Source organism: Erpetoichthys calabaricus, chromosome 12, assembly GCF_900747795.2.
Source record: "Erpetoichthys calabaricus chromosome 12, fErpCal1.3, whole genome shotgun sequence".
In the NCBI taxonomy this organism is placed as follows: Eukaryota; Metazoa; Chordata; class Cladistia; order Polypteriformes; family Polypteridae; genus Erpetoichthys; species Erpetoichthys calabaricus.
The window spans coordinates 30547433-30564648 of record NC_041405.2 but is presented as its reverse complement, the minus strand read 5'-3'; the positions used below and the strand labels follow the sequence as shown (position 1 = coordinate 30564648).

Here is a 17216-nt window from a genome sequence, read left to right as displayed (position 1 = left end):
ACTAATGTAGCATGCAAAGTGTGTGAATTGATGATAGAAGTTCACATTGGCAGCACATCTAGCTTATTTCAGCCCTGAAAACAGGAATACAAAGTGAAACAGAATGAATGCAAGAATGTATTGGACAAAGATAAAACCTACAGTGGTGTGAAAAACTATTTGCCCCCTTCCTGATTTCTTATTCTTTTGCATGTTTGTCACACAAAATGTTTCTGATCATCAAACACATTTAACCATTAGTCAAATATAACACAAGTAAACACAAAATGCAGTTTTTAAATGATGGTTTTTATTATTTAGGGAGAAAAAAAATCCAAACATACATGGCCCTGTGTGAAAAAGTAATTGCCCCCTTGTTAAAAAATAACCTAACTGTGGTGTATCACACCTGAGTTCAATTTCCGTAGCCACCCCCAGGCCTGATTACTGCCACACCTGTTTCAATCAAGAAATCACTTAAATAGGAGCTGCCTGACACAGAGAAGTAGACCAAAAGCACCTCAAAAGCTAGACATCATGCCAAGATCCAAAGAAATTCAGGAACAAATGAGAACAGAAGTAATTGAGATCTATCAGTCTGGTAAAGGTTATAAAGCCATTTCTAAAGCTTTGAGACTCCAGCGAACCACAGTGAGAGCCATTATCCACAAATGGCAAAAACATGGAACAGTGGTGAACCTTCCCAGGAGTAGCCGGCCGACCAAAATTACCCCAAGAGTGCAGAGACGACTCATCCGAGAGGTCACAAAAGACCCCAGGACAACGTCTAAAGAACTGCAGGCCTCACTTGCCTCAATTAAGGTCAGTGTTCACGACTCCACCATAAGAAAGAGACTGGGCAAAAACGGCCTGCATGGCAGATTTCCAAGACGCAAACCACTGTTAAGCAAAAAGAACATTAGGGCTCGTCTCAATTTTGCTAAGAAACATCTCAATGATTGCCAAGACTTTTGGGAAAATACCTTGTGGACTGATGAGTCAAAAGTTGAACTTTTTGGAAGGCAAATGTCCCGTTACATCTGGCGTAAAAGGAACACAGCATTTCAGAAAAAGAACATCATACCAACAGTAAAATATGGTGGTGGTAGTGTGATGGTCTGGGGTTGTTTTGCTGCTTCAGGACCTGGAAGGCTTGCTGTGATAGATGGAACCATGAATTCTACTGTCTACCAAAAAATCCTGAAGGAGAATGTCTGGCCATCTGTTCGTCAACTCAAGCTGAAGCGATCTTGGGTGCTGCAACAGGACAATGACCCAAAACACACCAGCAAATCCACCTCTGAATGGCTGAAGAAAAACAAAATGAAGACTTTGGAGTGGCCTAGTCAATGTCCTGACCTGAATCCAATTGAGATGCTATGGCATGACCTTAAAAAGGCGGTTCATGCTAGAAAACCCTCAAATAAAGCTGAATTACAACAATTTTGCAAAGATGAGTGGGCCAAAATTCCTCCAGAGCGCTGTAATAGACTCATTGCAAGTTATCGCAAACGCTTGATTGCAGTTATTGCTGCTAAGGGTGGCCCAACCAGTTATTAGGTTCAGGGGGCAATTACTTTTTCACACAGGGCCATGTAGGTTTGGATTTTTTTTTCTTCCTAAATAATAAAAACCACCATTTACAAACTGCATTTTGTGTTTACTTGTGTTATATTTGACTAATGGTTAAATGTGTTTGATGATCAGAAACATTTTGTGTGACAAACATGCAAAAGAATAAGAAATCAGGAAGGGGGCAAATAGTTTTTCACACCACTGTATTTACAACCAACAGCTTCAGCATTCACAGCAGAAAGCACTCTCCCATTAAATATCCTGTTAGAGAGTGTTATGTTAGAAAGAGAGCATTCCTTGTCTAGGGGACAGCAGAAGGATACACTGGAGCAGTCTTTCATGCCTTCTTCACCTGCAGTGATGATTAGGCTACAGTAAAGGCTGTTTGTAGCAGCGGTCGAAGGGACATTAGAGTGCACTTGGAGGAAGTGACTCCTCTACAAGCAGGTCACTCTGAAGAGGGAAGAAGCTGGGTGGTGAGCTCTGCAAGGTAAACAGTTTGCTTAAAGAAAAGAAGAAAAAAAAAAACTGACTGTGGCAGTTGCATAAGGAAGCTCTAAGCAAAAAGGAACAGCAGTAAGAGGTACAAAAAAAAAAAAAGTTGCATAGAAAACTGAACAGTTTAAGGAACGTTGCCTATAAGTGTTGTGAGAGGAGTGTGGAGGCCACAGGTAGGATTAACAAGGGATGGAATTGTAGAAACAAATCACCAAAAATTTAGAAAAGTCTGCACAGAATTATTCTTATTTGGCACCTTTTCTTATTTACATTTAAAAAAAGGGTTTTTGTATTTCAAAGAAGGATACAGTTGTATTTTTAGTTTGCAAAATATAAATCATGAATCATTCATAAATTTAAAGAGAGTACTTTTTTGCTGTGATGCCCAGCCTTAATTATGGTTATCGTGCATATTATTTAAAGATCCTGCATGGTCTACCTTAATAAAGCAGGTAAATCTCACTGTGCTTTCATTGCAAAATGTCTTAAATTATTTTTATCCCATTATGGAATTAGCTGAAAAATAAAAATACATGATTTGCTCATGCTTGTAGAGTGAGATAACATGGCAGTCAGCTGTCAGCAGCAACCATTTTATTTTGTACCATTACAAATTTGAAAGTGTTGGACTTATGGCAAGATTATTACCAGTTTAACAAAAACACCATATTTAGCCCCAAAAATAACCAAAGGCTTTTGCATTCATCCCCCATTAATTATGAACATGGGTACAGTTGTCAATCCAACCCTCCAAACTTTTTCTAACAGTCTTATTCAATTCAGGGTCATTGTGAGCCAGTGCCTACTAGGCATGAAACAAGATCCAACCTTGGATGGTCCACATCTCTGACATATATCCATACAGCTACTCCATATGTTCATTCCAAAATAAAATGTATTTAGCTGTGGTCTAAAAATTTCCATATTGTGCTTGTAATGCTGTGAACCACAGGGAAAATCCCTCTGCTGGTACGACATGTGTTAGTAAAAGTGTACAATCACAGAGATACGTAGGTATGGGGAATACTAAAACAACATACGTATTTACTATCATTTGTTGGGTATTTGAAGACAAAACAATTTTTTTTTAATATAACAACTGAAATACAACTACCTTAATGAAAGCACATATGACACATATTTGAATGGGATGTGAATACATGAGATGACATCTCCAGTTAGGAGTAATTACTGCGGTTACAATCCAATTCAATCACTTAATTGATTAATACAGGCATAAGCAATAGCAAAGTCTGCTCACTAGTGTGAAGTAACTTGAAAACAACACAACAAAGGCTAATTTACAAAAATTCTGAATAATATTTTTTGATTGACAAGCTTAATTTTTCAAAATATACCTTAACACTGGCATAAATCTAAAAAAAAAAATTTGGATTTGGAAATTTAAAGGTTGTCACGTTTGTCACATTGAAATCTGAATTGACCTGTCCATTAGATAGATAGATAGATAGATAGATAGAGAGATAGAGAGATAGAGAGATAGAGATAGTACTCTTCACAAGTATTACCATCCATCTAATATCTTCTCCCCTGGATGCAAAAAATAAACCTCACCTCAAAGTGACAAAGTGATTTTCTGACAAACCGGGTTTGAAGAGTGTATTGTTACAAAAGAATTTATGTACAAGAAAATATCTTGAATGTATTGATTTACCATTGATGTTAAGTAGTATTTATTTTTCAGTAATTACTGGAGAAAAATATCACTGAATACTTTAGGTTTATTAGGTTAGTACTGTCACATATACAGAGTTATGTGAAATTCTTACTTGCATGACCTAATTAACATGCATTTTACACGCACATATTAAGATAAATTAGGCTGTCCATGATAATAAGGAGAAATACCTCTTCTCTGTCACACACAAAATTCAATCCATATGATACACAGACTTATTTTGTTTATACCTACTAATCGTGGCACCAAAGGGTAACAATGTGTTGATTGTTCATTATCACATGCAAGTAACAATTTCACTGTACACCATACATGTGCCTATAAAGACTCTATAAACGTACTGTGATATTTTTTCATTTTGCTATGAATTCTTTCTGTTAATATGGAAAATGTAAGAATTTAAATGCACATTTGTATATCTGTAAATAATATTTTAAACAGAAAAAATTTTAACCTGAATTCTGAGTTGATAGCTCTACTACAGTTATAGGAGCTCATATAATGAGACTTCAACCAGAACTAAATTTAGACAATGTGTACCATATCTAAGTATTCCTAGTCTTACTGTGCATCCTCTTCCGAGATACTTGAAATACACTCTCAGAATTAAAAAGACTTAAGTGGAACTGAAAAATTACTTTTTATTAGGTATAATAAATTAATGATTTTCTGGCAAACCAGGTTTGAAGAGTATTGTTACAAAAAAACAGTTTACTCAAAAACTGTATAACAGATTACATGTATGGAAAAATCAAATCACTATCTCTTGTATTTAAATTAATGAAAGTATAACATTGTGCAGTATTATTATGCCATACTATAGTGTCCCAGCAGTTCCTGGATCTGTAATATGCCATGTCTGTAATGTGTGAAAGTTGCCAAAAAAAAAAACTGTACTGAATAAAAAGCATACAAAGAAGACTTTGTGCACAATGGTAATTGATGGGAAATTAAAAAAAAAAAAAAAAACACAAATAAGTAAGATTTAGCAAAGAATAACACTTTTGTATGTTAAGCAGTTTTGTTAATTCATCCATTACTTGGACACACCATCACAAACCCTTAGGACTGAAATTCTAAAACCAAAAGGACTTAACACATTTGTAAGCGTAGAAAATAAGACAACTCCCAAAGATATGTTTAGTTTTTCTACAGTAGTAATTGATTTCAGGCAAGTAAAAGGATGTTTCTTAATACAATATAATGAAATTAATTGCAAACGAACATATTCAAATCAGCTGTTATTTCACTTCTACTATAGCACTAAAGATAATTTTGCTTTACTGGTAAAAATCTTACTGATAGCATAATGTAGATGTTAGCTGTGTTGCATGCTGGAGACAAATCAGAAGCCTTTTTTTGGTTGAAACATTAAAAAAGATTCTTTATACGTTAGAAACACAAGGGAACGATTATCAAACTATGTCCTATTGCCAAAGCAAACAGATTAAGCTTTAGCAAAATTATTTCCAGTAAACTAATTTTAACCCACTGCAACATCAAGGGGGAAATAATGCAAGGCTTATTAGGGTATTGATCTTCAATTATAAAAAACTGATCACAATAAAACAAAACTTTTACTTGATAACTGCTTTGGTACACCACAGGATAGTTAAATATGTAGTACAAATGACACTGCACTAAAAGCACATTCTACATTTTATAAAACAAAAAAGATGTTGTTTGGTAAGATTGTAACAATCAGAATAAAAAGTTCCAGGATTCTCTCTGACACAAGATAAACATTATTAATGCAAGTACAGTTGCCATGGTTCACCATCTTTTATCAGTTATTTCTGTAATGTTCTTGATGGCCTTCCTTCAGCTGACTTGGTGATGCCTGGAATATTACTGAATAACTGTTCTGCAAACTCTGTTCTCCAATGCTTAAAACATCACTGTATAATCGAAATGTAAGCAACAGTAGTTTAAATGATGACAGGTTAATGCCAATATCCATGCACAGTCCTCAATAAAGCTAATGTATAAATATGTATATTATCAAGTCAATTTAACACTCACATCATCTTCAGGCTAAATTTGACACCATTTGTGATGGAAATCTATGAAAGCATCCTAAATTTAATCTGTTCAGAATGAAACTGTGTGACATTTTCTACATTTCCCAAAATCAATGAACATTAACAAAAGGTTAATCATTCCATAATTTGTATAGCCTCAAAAATTTTACCTTGCTACATCTTTCAGGGTACATTTTACACAGTTTAACCGATGGTCTTCTACACTTAGGGTAGTTGTGTTCACAATCCACAAAACCATCCTGAATGCCATAATTTCAGCTCAGAAGTGTGAATGCTTCTAATAAAGTGCCTTGACATTACAAAAAGTAAAACCCATCATATCTGTGTATTTCTTGAGCATATCTAAAAGCAAAATTTTCCATTGGGAAAAAGAACTGTGTGTCTAGTTTAACAAATTTTATTCTACCTTTATGGTATTGTTTGTTTACAACCCACAAAATCACTCTAAATGTCACCTGTTCTAAAACGCAGGATCATCAATACTACTGGTTAAAAGGTGAAAAACATGACGTCCTGGGCACCTAAGAATGGATGTCTGAATGAGATAAAAAAAAAAAAAACTGCCAGAAGACTGCTATCCATTCCAGAGCCCACTAATGTACACGCTCACTGTAATTCAGTCTTTGGGAATGTGGGAGTAAAACTGTGGTATGTTTAGAAAAATACTGGCACGGAAAACGTTCAACTTCACACCGAGAGAAACAGGTCGCTTTATTCTAACCAACTGCCCAGGATGCGTTAGACAAGTGCACCAACCACTGCGCCGCCCACCAATACCTCCATGTCAAACCTGCTGTATCTGGATAATCCTGTAGTTCATTTTACATTAGACTGAACGGTTATGAGCCCTATAAAACGCACTCGAATGGTGCTTCAGGTACAAGGCGATTCAAAACGTCAAAAGTTTAAGTTATATACTCCCCTGCGTGCTGCAACGCAGTTTGTTAACACCAGCCACACTAACTTAAACGATTCAAAGGGCTGCAGAGGAAAGGTCTTTAAGGGACAGATGCCACCAGCAGCATGACAACATCGATCACAAAGTTGCCAAAAGCAGGAATCTCATCTTCCAAAAGGGAAATTCGCAAAGCAATACACCGGAAACGACATACATCGCGGGTTAACAATACCAACAAAGAGGAGGCCACTTCAAACGAAGTACAAAAACAGCAGCTCACTTCAGTGCTGAAAGATAGGAAGGAAACGTACATGCGAGTGCAGCGGATCTAAAACACGTCAAGCCACGTTTTAAGGAAAACACACAGACGTTCCAATTCCGTTTCAAGCAGCACAATCTAGACTGCCCAAAAGTCCACAGGTTCAATCTGCGTTATTTTAAACAGCCAGGTGTGCAGCCGCCTTCATCCAACCCCACCCCCTAAGGTGCGCGCGCTATGCGCACACTTACTCGTCTAACAATAAATAAGAAGAAAAATTACTAGTCAATAGGATTTCTGAGAAGGCCGCTGGCTCCCAAGAGGGCAGCGGTGTTCGTGCGCTTGCCGTAAAACACTCGAGAAAGCCAAAGGTAGCTTACCGTCATGTCGGGGTTCACGCGGAGGTCTCGCTCTCTCCCGAGTTTCGTCTCCCTGCTACACAGCATGAAGCTTCAGTTTGCTTTACTCTTTTTTTGCCGCTTCTTGTAGTGTCTACACCCGGGGGTCCATAAGGTCGTCTGCTTCCCTTACACAGACAGCAGCATCAGTGCATCCCGAATAACCAACATTGCCAACTTTACTTTCTCTTCCTCGAGCGACTTTTTTTTCCCCGAGTTGACACGGTTGGCGTCTTCCTGGGCGGATCCCGGACCAATGGCGATAGAAGCAAACATTCCGCCTCGTCCAATCAGATGGTCCCTCTGCGAGTAGGTACGCGAGAACAGCGAACGCGCGCTCGCGTGCCCATGTCAATGTGACTGGCTCGCATATAGTTGTTCGGCTAGTTGGAAAACAACTGAATTGTCTGACTCTGTCAGAAATCGACACTTGTTCCTTGCGACGTTAAAAGAGGATCGAGCCTGTCCGGTAAATGGAAAAAGTGTTGGAAATGCTTTAATGAAGACGTGAGGGAAGGGTACGTGCGGGCTACATTGCTTTTGAGAATAGGCATAGATAGACGGAAATGCGCAGCTTCCCTTTCTAATTAGCAAAAAAAAAATGTTATACAGCGCCAAACAGGGATTTTCCAATAAAAATACAAAGTAATAGCTTATAGAATTAAGGGAAAACGATTGACTTGCTGAGCTACTGTTAAAGCCCATTATGTGTTAGCCTGGAACAAATTGATGTAAACTGAAAAATCCTGAACAAGTCACGCAGGTAAACTATCCTCAAACCATTAGGAATAAATTCCACTATTAAATAAGCGTTGTTTAGTTTGTCACTCAATACAACCTAATTAACAGACAGAACTTAATACATAGTTATATATGTCATGTCATTTTCTAACCCGTTTAATTCAGACCAGAGTCGCGGGAGGTTTGGGCTTGAGGTGAGCTGGAACCTCTTCCAGCTAGCTTAGGGCGACTGTCCATCGAACACACACGGACCAATTTATCATCACCAATTCGCTTAACCTGCATGTCCTAATATAAAACAAACAACACAAAAACATTGACAGCAGGTATATGCATTAATATGCTCTGCATGTGCACCTCATCCAAGGCTGTTTTCTGCCTGGCTCTGTTCAGGGACAGACTCTAGATTAATATGACTCTGTATTGGATAAATGGATTACATAATGGACAGATGGATTGAACTCCATATATTCACTGATACTTTTATCATTTGGCATCACAACTATATTGTCCTATTAATAAAGCTCCTTCTGACTTTGAAATTGCATCAGTGAAGTCAAAGGCAACAGCCATAACACCTACATTTCAGAACAGGTAATCCACTTGAAGGCATGTTTGGGCTGGCCAGTACTTGGATAGGACCCCATCTCAGACAGGGGTACTCGGCTCAAGTCCCGGAGGCCCACAGCAGCTGCAGGTTTTTGCTTTAAATCAAATTTTTAATTTGAATCCGTTTATTTATAGCTAAAGCAATGTATTTTTTGAGCTTAGTTATAGTTAATGTGCTTGTTAAGATTCAGAGCCCTTAATTGCCTATTTTAGTTTTAAACAGCTTCACTGATTTTTATTTGTTGCCTCTCTTTTTAACCAACAATCAGTTAATAATAAGGTGCAAATGAAAAGGAAAAACCATCTCTCCAGATTATGTGCTTCCATTTAAATCCGTGTACATGCATCTGTGAAATAGATAGATAGAAATATCTGTATTAATACAATATTTTAAAATTAATGACAGAAAAGGAGACGGCCAAGGGGAATAAATCTCTTCTGAGCCACAAAACATATGGGTAATATTTTCAGAAAACAAAAAATCTACAACGTAGTAAAGATTTACCATTTAATTACATGCCAAGTTTCATTATCTTCTTGGCCTGGCCTCTAATTATGAAACCGTTTGGAATGAAAACTTATGGCCACTTTGGACCTCCAGGACTGGAGCTGAGTACCCCAATCTAGAAAAAGCTTGGGTTGCCGCTGGAAGAGGTGTAAGTGAGGCTACTGTGGGGGTTCGCTTACTTTGTTGTCTGTGTCTGGATCCCCCATTGCATATGAAATGTAAACCGAGGTTCTGACTCTCTGTGGTCATAAAAGATCCATGGGCATTTTTTGAAAAGATTAGGGTGTTTCCCAAAGTCCTGGCTAAATTGCCACCAAGGACTAGTTATTCTGGCTCCCTAATTATCTTCTGTCCACTATTGGCTATTTAACTCTCTCACTCCATTTTTACTTAAAAGCTAATGTGTTGGTATACTACTACTAGTCAGTGAGAGATATGCAAGTAGGAATTTCAATGTAATGTGTGTAGAAGAGATTAAAATTTAAAGTTTACCTTGATCATTTCAAATTCCAAGAACTGAAAGGAAATTTGAAAATACAGATTATCTGCAACTGTAGCCAAGATGTTGCAAGTATAGAAAACTGATTTGGATGGACAGCACATTGGTTTGGGAAGCAGTAGAGGAGTAGTGCATGTATGTGTGACAAAGGAACTTTAGGAGAAGACAGCTTCTGTACATGTTTTTGGCCTGCACTATTGAGTCTGGTCAAGTGCAAGCATACACAGTAGCGGCAGGGTAAGGGTTCTTAAGTTTTGGGGTGGGAGGGGCTCGTTTGACAGTACTTTTTTGTTTCAACCAAGTTGCTTAATTAGAAGCACGTATTTGTAAATGGATACTTCTGTCATAATGTTCTGACAAATAGTACCCAGAGTACCACTTTCTGCCAGGCACAGGCTGCCTGAGCTTGGAGTCGGCTGAATATGAATGAGGATTTGACAACGAAAATTTCAGGAAGACAAAGCTAAAAATTATCCATGAGCAGTAAAAGTACTCTGTGTGGGTGTTTTTATAATGCACCAAAGAGAGTAAAGGGAGGCTGATACCAGTACAGTGAGTGAAAAGTGTGAATTTCAGTTTAATAATTATGTGCATATTATTTTATTTCATTGTACACAGGTAAATAACATCCTCTGGACACATACATAATTTTACCATAAATATTTAAAGCTGAATTAAATGTTTAAATCTTGCCTGGCAGACTTCACCATAGCTGTGTTGAAATCATTATTCCTCTTTTACCATTTCTCGTACTCCTGTGAGCAATTACCCACAATATCATTAGTGGTTTCTCACCCCTTATTAAAAGGGCAAAAATTTAAAAAATTAAAAAAACACATCCCCTTTATGATTAGGTTACAGTCACTGTGGCTTTGAAGCCATGGGTGGGGGAGGGGTGGCATTGTGGTGATTATTTTCTCATGTTCCATCTTTTACTGATGTGTACAGACTAAAAGTATAAATTAGATTTTTACCCTCTGTAAAAGTTGTGGGCTAGGTTATAAGGTAAAATGTATAAGACTTGTCTATTATATAAAAAAATCTTGGGACAAGACAAGACTTTTTCGGAGAGACGAGATGAGACATTTTCAGAGAGATAATTTCAAGTCACGCGAGACAAGACTTTGTGCCATGAGATGAACTGAAAACCTAACAGGTCCAAGCGGGGGCGAAATAAAAGACAAACAGTAGAAGAAGAAAAGACAAAGAGTAGAAGACAAAGTAGAAGATCGTAAACAGGTTAAAAAATGTTGGCGCGATACACATGCAGAGCAGGTTAGAGATTGTGAAAGTACTAAAATTCGAAAGTCTCAAAAAACTGATAGTAAAGATTGCATTAGCGCTAAAAATGGAAATAACAGAACAGCGAAAAGAGATTAAATATATAGACATAGGTGATATAACAGAAGTATGAAGATATAGTTTGGCTTTAAAGTTTAAGTCAGAGACTTGTAGATCATCTAATTCATGTTGCCATCAGGGAAAAGTAGTGTTTCTTCTCAATGTAGAGGCGTATCCGCGAGAAATAAAAGATTTGTTATTTGGTAAAAGTGAAATCCACAAACACTACAGGCAAAATATCCAAATCTACAATAATCTGTTCGCGTTCGCATCATTCAATGCTCAAAATGTAGATTTACATGATTCAGGACCATACGCTACAAGAATTTGTGGTCCTGCAACAATTAAAGTTACTACAAGTTTAATTTCAAAGAAACCACAATTCAGTCAGGTTTATATTTATGATCATGGAGAAGCAATGCAACATAGAATCGAAAGAGTTAAACGATCGGATGTATTAGAAATTCTACAGCCAATAATGGAAACAAATCCATACGTCCAAAAGTATTGCACTTTACAAAAAATTTATCTGAAAAACATGGATACAGAAGTTTTGTTGGATTTCTACATGAATCCAAAAGATCATGCTCACATATATAATAAACCAACATTTGACAAATTGTCAGCTATAATAGTTTCGAAAGACGGAGCTATCAAAGACAGAGTTGATGTTCATGTTTGTCCAAAAGCACAGCACAAATTGTCGCAAGCATCAGATCCAGGAAATGACTAGCGTGTAGGGCCTGCACGGGGGCTGGTAAGCGAAGTGAACAGGAGGCAGAGCCCCCTAGTATTCTACATTATTATTTACATCCCTCCATAGTGTCATGCTTTATAATGGTTTCTCACTGTGAAAGATGCTATATATTTTCCAACATGCTTATCTAGGTTAGGGTTGTGGGGTGTCAGTGATGTTCCAGGCAGCATTCTGAGCAAGGTAGTCACCAACCCTAGATAGGCTTCCATCCCCATCAGAGGAGAGGAAAGTCAATTTAGAGTAACCAGTTAATTTAACATGCAGCATATTGGAAGGAATCTCATTCAGACATGTTGAAACTGTATAAACTCAACACAAGCAGTGCTCTGACCAAAATTTGAATATGCTACTCACAAAATACATATACAAACAAAATATAGATTAAAATGATGTACATTTTACATTTGGAACAGTCCATCACCATCAGAGAATAATATCACAAAGCCACCACACAACGTTTGTTAACAGTTTTGATGGAAGCGATAGAAGGAATTTTTTAGACTATGGTGCTTTGCTAAAAGCTGTATAAGGGTGCAATCCTTTACAATCTGCATTGTAGCAGTGAGTTGTTTGATGTCATTTTTAAAGTTGTTCTCACTTCTGCTTAGATAGCTAGAACTTTATTTGTCCCCAGGTAGAAATTCAGCTTTTTATAGAAACTCTTTAAATAAGTAAATGCATAAATAGATAAATAAATACACACACACACACTATGATCTGATCACACACCACAATGACTAAAAAGGAACAAGATTTAAGAAGAAAGAAAACTTCTGACTTAGCTGTCACAGTGAGGCACTGTGCAGGCGTATTGCTTTTGGCATAAAGGAGCCCCGATAACGTTTCTTGACACACTTCTGCTGAATAATTTGTTGGCTGAAAGTACTTGGTATTAGTGTGTCAGAGAGAGAGAATAGGCAGCACAGTGCTTCTGCCTCATTGTCATTTTTAAAGTTGTTCTCACTCCGGCTTAGACAGATACATAGAACTTTATTTGTCCTTGGGGAAATCTGGCTTTTTAAATAAGCTCTTTAAATAAATAAATGCATAAATAGATAAAGATATACACACACACACACACACACACACACACACCCACACATTATGGTCTAAACACACACCACAATGACCAAACAGGAAGAAGATTTAAGAAGAAAGAAATCTTCTGTCTTGGCAGTCACAGTCATTATGCAGGCATATTGCTATTGGTATAAAGGAGCCCTAGTAACATTTCTTGACACACGTCTAGTGAATAATTTGCTGCCTGAAAGTACTGAGTGTTTTGTGTGTCAAAGTGAGGAAATCCAGCACAATGCTTTAGCCTCATTGGTCAAGGAAAATGGGGCTTAGTTCTTACTCTGCTTGCTACTTATTTGCATTTTAAATATTCTTAGTGTGGCCACATAGATTTTGTCTGGGTGCTCTAGTTTCTCGCAACATCTTAAAGATTGAATTCTCAACCTCTCGGGTCTGGTTATGCAACCCTCTGCAATGCATCAAATCTCAGTCCAGACTCTTCATGTGTAGTTACTAGCTGGTGGAACAAGCTGCTAAATCTCCATTTGAAATTCTGACTCCCTGAGTAGGTTTAAGAAGTCAACTCTTTTGTTTGATGAATTTCTGTCTAACTGATACTACCTGTGAGCAGCATGGTGGCGCAGTGGGTAGTGCTGCTGCCTCGCAGTTAGGAGACCTGGGTTCACTTCCCGGGTCCTCCCTGCGTGGAGTTTGCATGTTCTCTCCGTGTCTGCGTGGGTTTCCTCCGGGTGCTCTGGTTTCCTCCCACAGTCCAAAGACATGCAGGTTAGGTGCATTGGGGTTTCTAAATTGTCCCTAGTGTTTGCTTGGTGTGTGGGTGTGTGTGTGTGCACCCTGCGATGGGATGGCGCCCTGCCCGGGGTTTGTTTCCTGCCTTGCGCCTGTGTTGGCTGGGATTGGCTCCAGCAGACCCCTGTGACCCTGTAGTTAGGATATAGCAGGTTGGATAATGGATGGATGGATGATACTACCTGTTAGATTTTGTAATCTAGGAACTGTAATTAGCTTTCATTTTGTTCTGAGCTGTTCACTTGTGATGATCAATTTTGTAACCTGCCCTGTAACGCTTGTGCCTAAACAGTCTCCCAGACTGATGTCTACTTGATTAGGTTGACCTCTATTCGAATTTGATTTGGATAAAAAGCATCTGTTAAAGTAAATGTGAATGTTCAGGCTGTCTGGGACCCTATAATGGAAAACACAGGCTGTGGAATTTGGATTGATACTTATAAGACCTATTTGGTAAATATTTAACCACAGCTAGCACATGAAAGTAAAGGGCTATTCTTATTGATCGTGGCATTGACAAGAACATGCCATCTTTCATTGTTAAATGCTGTCTTAAAGATGCAGAAATCAGACTACAATACTACCTTAGAATTGAAACATTTTTGTCTGTTCACTGTGCAGTACACAAGGAGCTCAAAAACTGATTTTGGAAGGCTCTAAAGAAGTTTCAAAACCTCATCACCAATGCCACAGTCTACAATGACACTATACCAGGGGTCCTCAGGTTTGGTCCTGGAGAGCCACAGTGGCTGCAGGTTTATGTTCCATCTCAGGTGCTTAACTGGAAGTCTTGCTTGTGAAGCCATTACTGCTCAAGCAGTATTTATGTGTTTCATTTAATGAATTTGTTTGTTCAGATCCTGTACACCTGTATGTGGGCAGTTTACCCCATTCTTCCTGGCATGTCCTCTCAAGCTCCATTAGATTGGATGAGAGACATCTGTAAACTGTAGCTTTCTGGTTTCTCCACAGATATTCTACAGGGTTTTAAGTCTGGGCACTCAAAGAAAGTCAGAGACGTTGTCTTCACTGTATGCGTCAGGCTATTGATGCGCTGAAATGTGAACCGTCATCCTAGTCTGAGAACACTTGCAGGTTTTTTTTATTCAATATGTGAATTTAGCTGCATTTGTCCTTCACTCAATTCTGACCAGTCTCCCTGTCACTGTCACTCAGAGGCACTCCCATAACATGATGCTGCTACCGCTATGCTTTACCGTAGGGATGGTATTAGGCAGGAGATGAGCAATGCCTGGTCTTTGCCAGACATAGTATTTGGAGTTCTGCCCAAAGAGTTCAATTTTCTTTTTCTTTTTTTCTTTTATTGTAATTATTCCATACAAATAGATCCATTTTTACAAAAATAGGATTGAAAACACATCAACCCCCACCTCTGAGAACGAGAGCATGGCCAACAGAGTCAATCTTAAAGCTAGTACAAATAAGTAAATCGATGAGTTTAATAAGCGGATAAAGATAAATGGAGAAGAAAAAGAAATGGGGAGAGAATCTGCTTCCTCAGTGCTTTAAGAGCTTCATCTAAAATGTTACTGATTAGATCCTGCCAGGTTTTAAAAAAAGTTCTGCACAGATCCTCTAAGTGAGAATTTGATTTTCTCCAGTTTCAAATAGTATATAACATCAGTTACCCACTGACTTAGAATAGGCGAGTTAGGATTCTTCCAGTTTAGCAAGATAAGTCTGTGTGCCAATAGTGTAGTGAAGGCAATTATAGTTTGTTTGCCCTTCTCCACTTTAAGCCCATCTGGAAGTACACCAAACACAGCTGTTAATGGGCTAGGAGGGATTGTGGCACTAAGGCTGTCTGATAGGCATTTAAAGATTTTGGTCCAGAATAATGTTAATTTGGCGCAGGCCCAAAACATGTGACCCAATGAGGCTGGAACTTGATTGCAAAGTTTGCAGGTTGGATCTTGCCCTGGAAACATTTTGGACAATTTTAAACCAGACAAAGTTCAATTTTCATCTGTTCAGACCACAGAATTTTTTTCCTCATGGTCTCAGAGTCCAAGCGGGCTGTGATATGCTTTTTTGCTCAAGGGTGATTTGTATTTCGCCACTCTACTATAATTTGCTGATTAAACGCTGCCAAGATGGCCATCCATCTTCTCCCATCACAACAGACTACTTCTGAAGCTATGTTAAAGTGACCATTAGGTTCTCGGTAACCTCAGTTTGGCTGGATGGCCAGCTTTAGGAAGTATCCTAGTGGTTCCAAATTTCTTCCATTTCACAATTATTAAGGCCCCTGTGCTCTTGGGAGCACACAAAAAGCTTTAGAAATGTTTGAGCGTGGAAGTCTACTGAGATTTCTTGGACTTTGTGGCTTATTTGTTGTCCTTACATGCCTTACAAGGCACACAAGATTGTGCCTTTCTAAAGGATGTCCAGTGATTTCAGTTTGCTGCAGGTGGACTCCAAGTTCTAGAAAATTCTGAAGGATTAACAAAGGAAACAGGATGCACATAATCACAATTTGGAATACCATAGCAAGGTGTCTGAACAGTTTTACAAATGGGAGATTTCATTTTTTTTTATTTTTTAATAAGTTTGAAATCCTTTCTGAAAACTTATTTCCACTTTAACATTATGGGTTATTGAGTTTGGAGTGATAGGCAAAAAGATGCAAAGAGAATCTACAACACAATAAAATGTGCAGAAAGTGAAGTAGTCAGACTCTAATTTATATCATTGTGTGTTCATCATGAAGTATCTGTTTTCATAAATAATTTGGAATGAAATAGAAGAGAAAAGAGTGAATAACTGGGAATTACTAATCTGTCCCATAGCGCAGATCATCTGGAAGTTATCCATGGAAAGGAAAAATCTACACTGTAAGAATGACCTGACGTGGCAAAATGAAAACACTAACAAGCCATAAAATTAAATAAGTTCTGTTAATGGCAAGTGTGAGCTTCTAATTAAGAAGCTGGGTTGAAACAAAAACATACAGCCACCGTGGTCCCCCAGGACCGAACATGAGCACCCTTGCCCTTGAGCTACTGTGCATACTTGCACTTGACACTTGACCAGAGACAATATGGTAGCCTGTTTCTCCCTCCCCCCAAGCTCACCATCTGCTTCCACCCATTTCAGACTCACCTTGTCTTTTACGACTTGGCTCTGATCCAGCTCAGTCTGGCTTCTGTAGGCATATTCATTCCCCGTGTCCTTCTGGAATGTTTGTTAAAGAACGAAGAAATGAAAAGGGAGTTTTATGCAGGCTCAGCATTGGCTTTATGTTTTGATTCTAATCCTATCATCTGAATAATTAGGAATGAAAAGAAAAGAAAATCACAAAGACCAAAGAAGTAGGAGTTTTGAAATGGACACTTAGGGAAAGCCATCTTAAACTTTGTAAACATGCAAAAGATACTAAATGAACTTATCAATAACTGAATAGAAAAAGTGACATTTAAAAAAGATACCAACAGATGCATTAAAGTAGGAAATGCAAGATGATAAGGTTCAGGATATAAAACTAAGGTTTTATCTTTTTATTCCCTGCCAGAAGAAGGTAAGCGTTTTCCCTTTAGCATCAGAATTATAGTTGCAGAAACCCTGC

At 38.1% G+C, this 17216-nt stretch overlaps 1 protein-coding gene across 2 annotated transcripts in view; it reads right to left on the bottom strand.

The window, feature by feature from the left end:
- Nucleotides 1–7660, bottom strand: part of triobpb (TRIO and F-actin binding protein b) — a 287315-nt gene extending 279655 nt beyond the window's left edge. The window contains exon 1 of one of the 2 annotated variants that reach the window (XM_051934846.1): nucleotides 7331–7660. In XM_051934846.1, coding sequence (XP_051790806.1) covers nucleotides 7331–7396 — 66 coding nt within the window. In that variant the 5' untranslated portion in view covers nucleotides 7397–7660. The remainder of the gene's footprint in view (nucleotides 1–7330) is intronic. The other variant, XM_028815322.2, reaches the window with a different exon arrangement.
- Between the last annotated feature and the right edge of the window lie 9556 nt (nucleotides 7661–17216).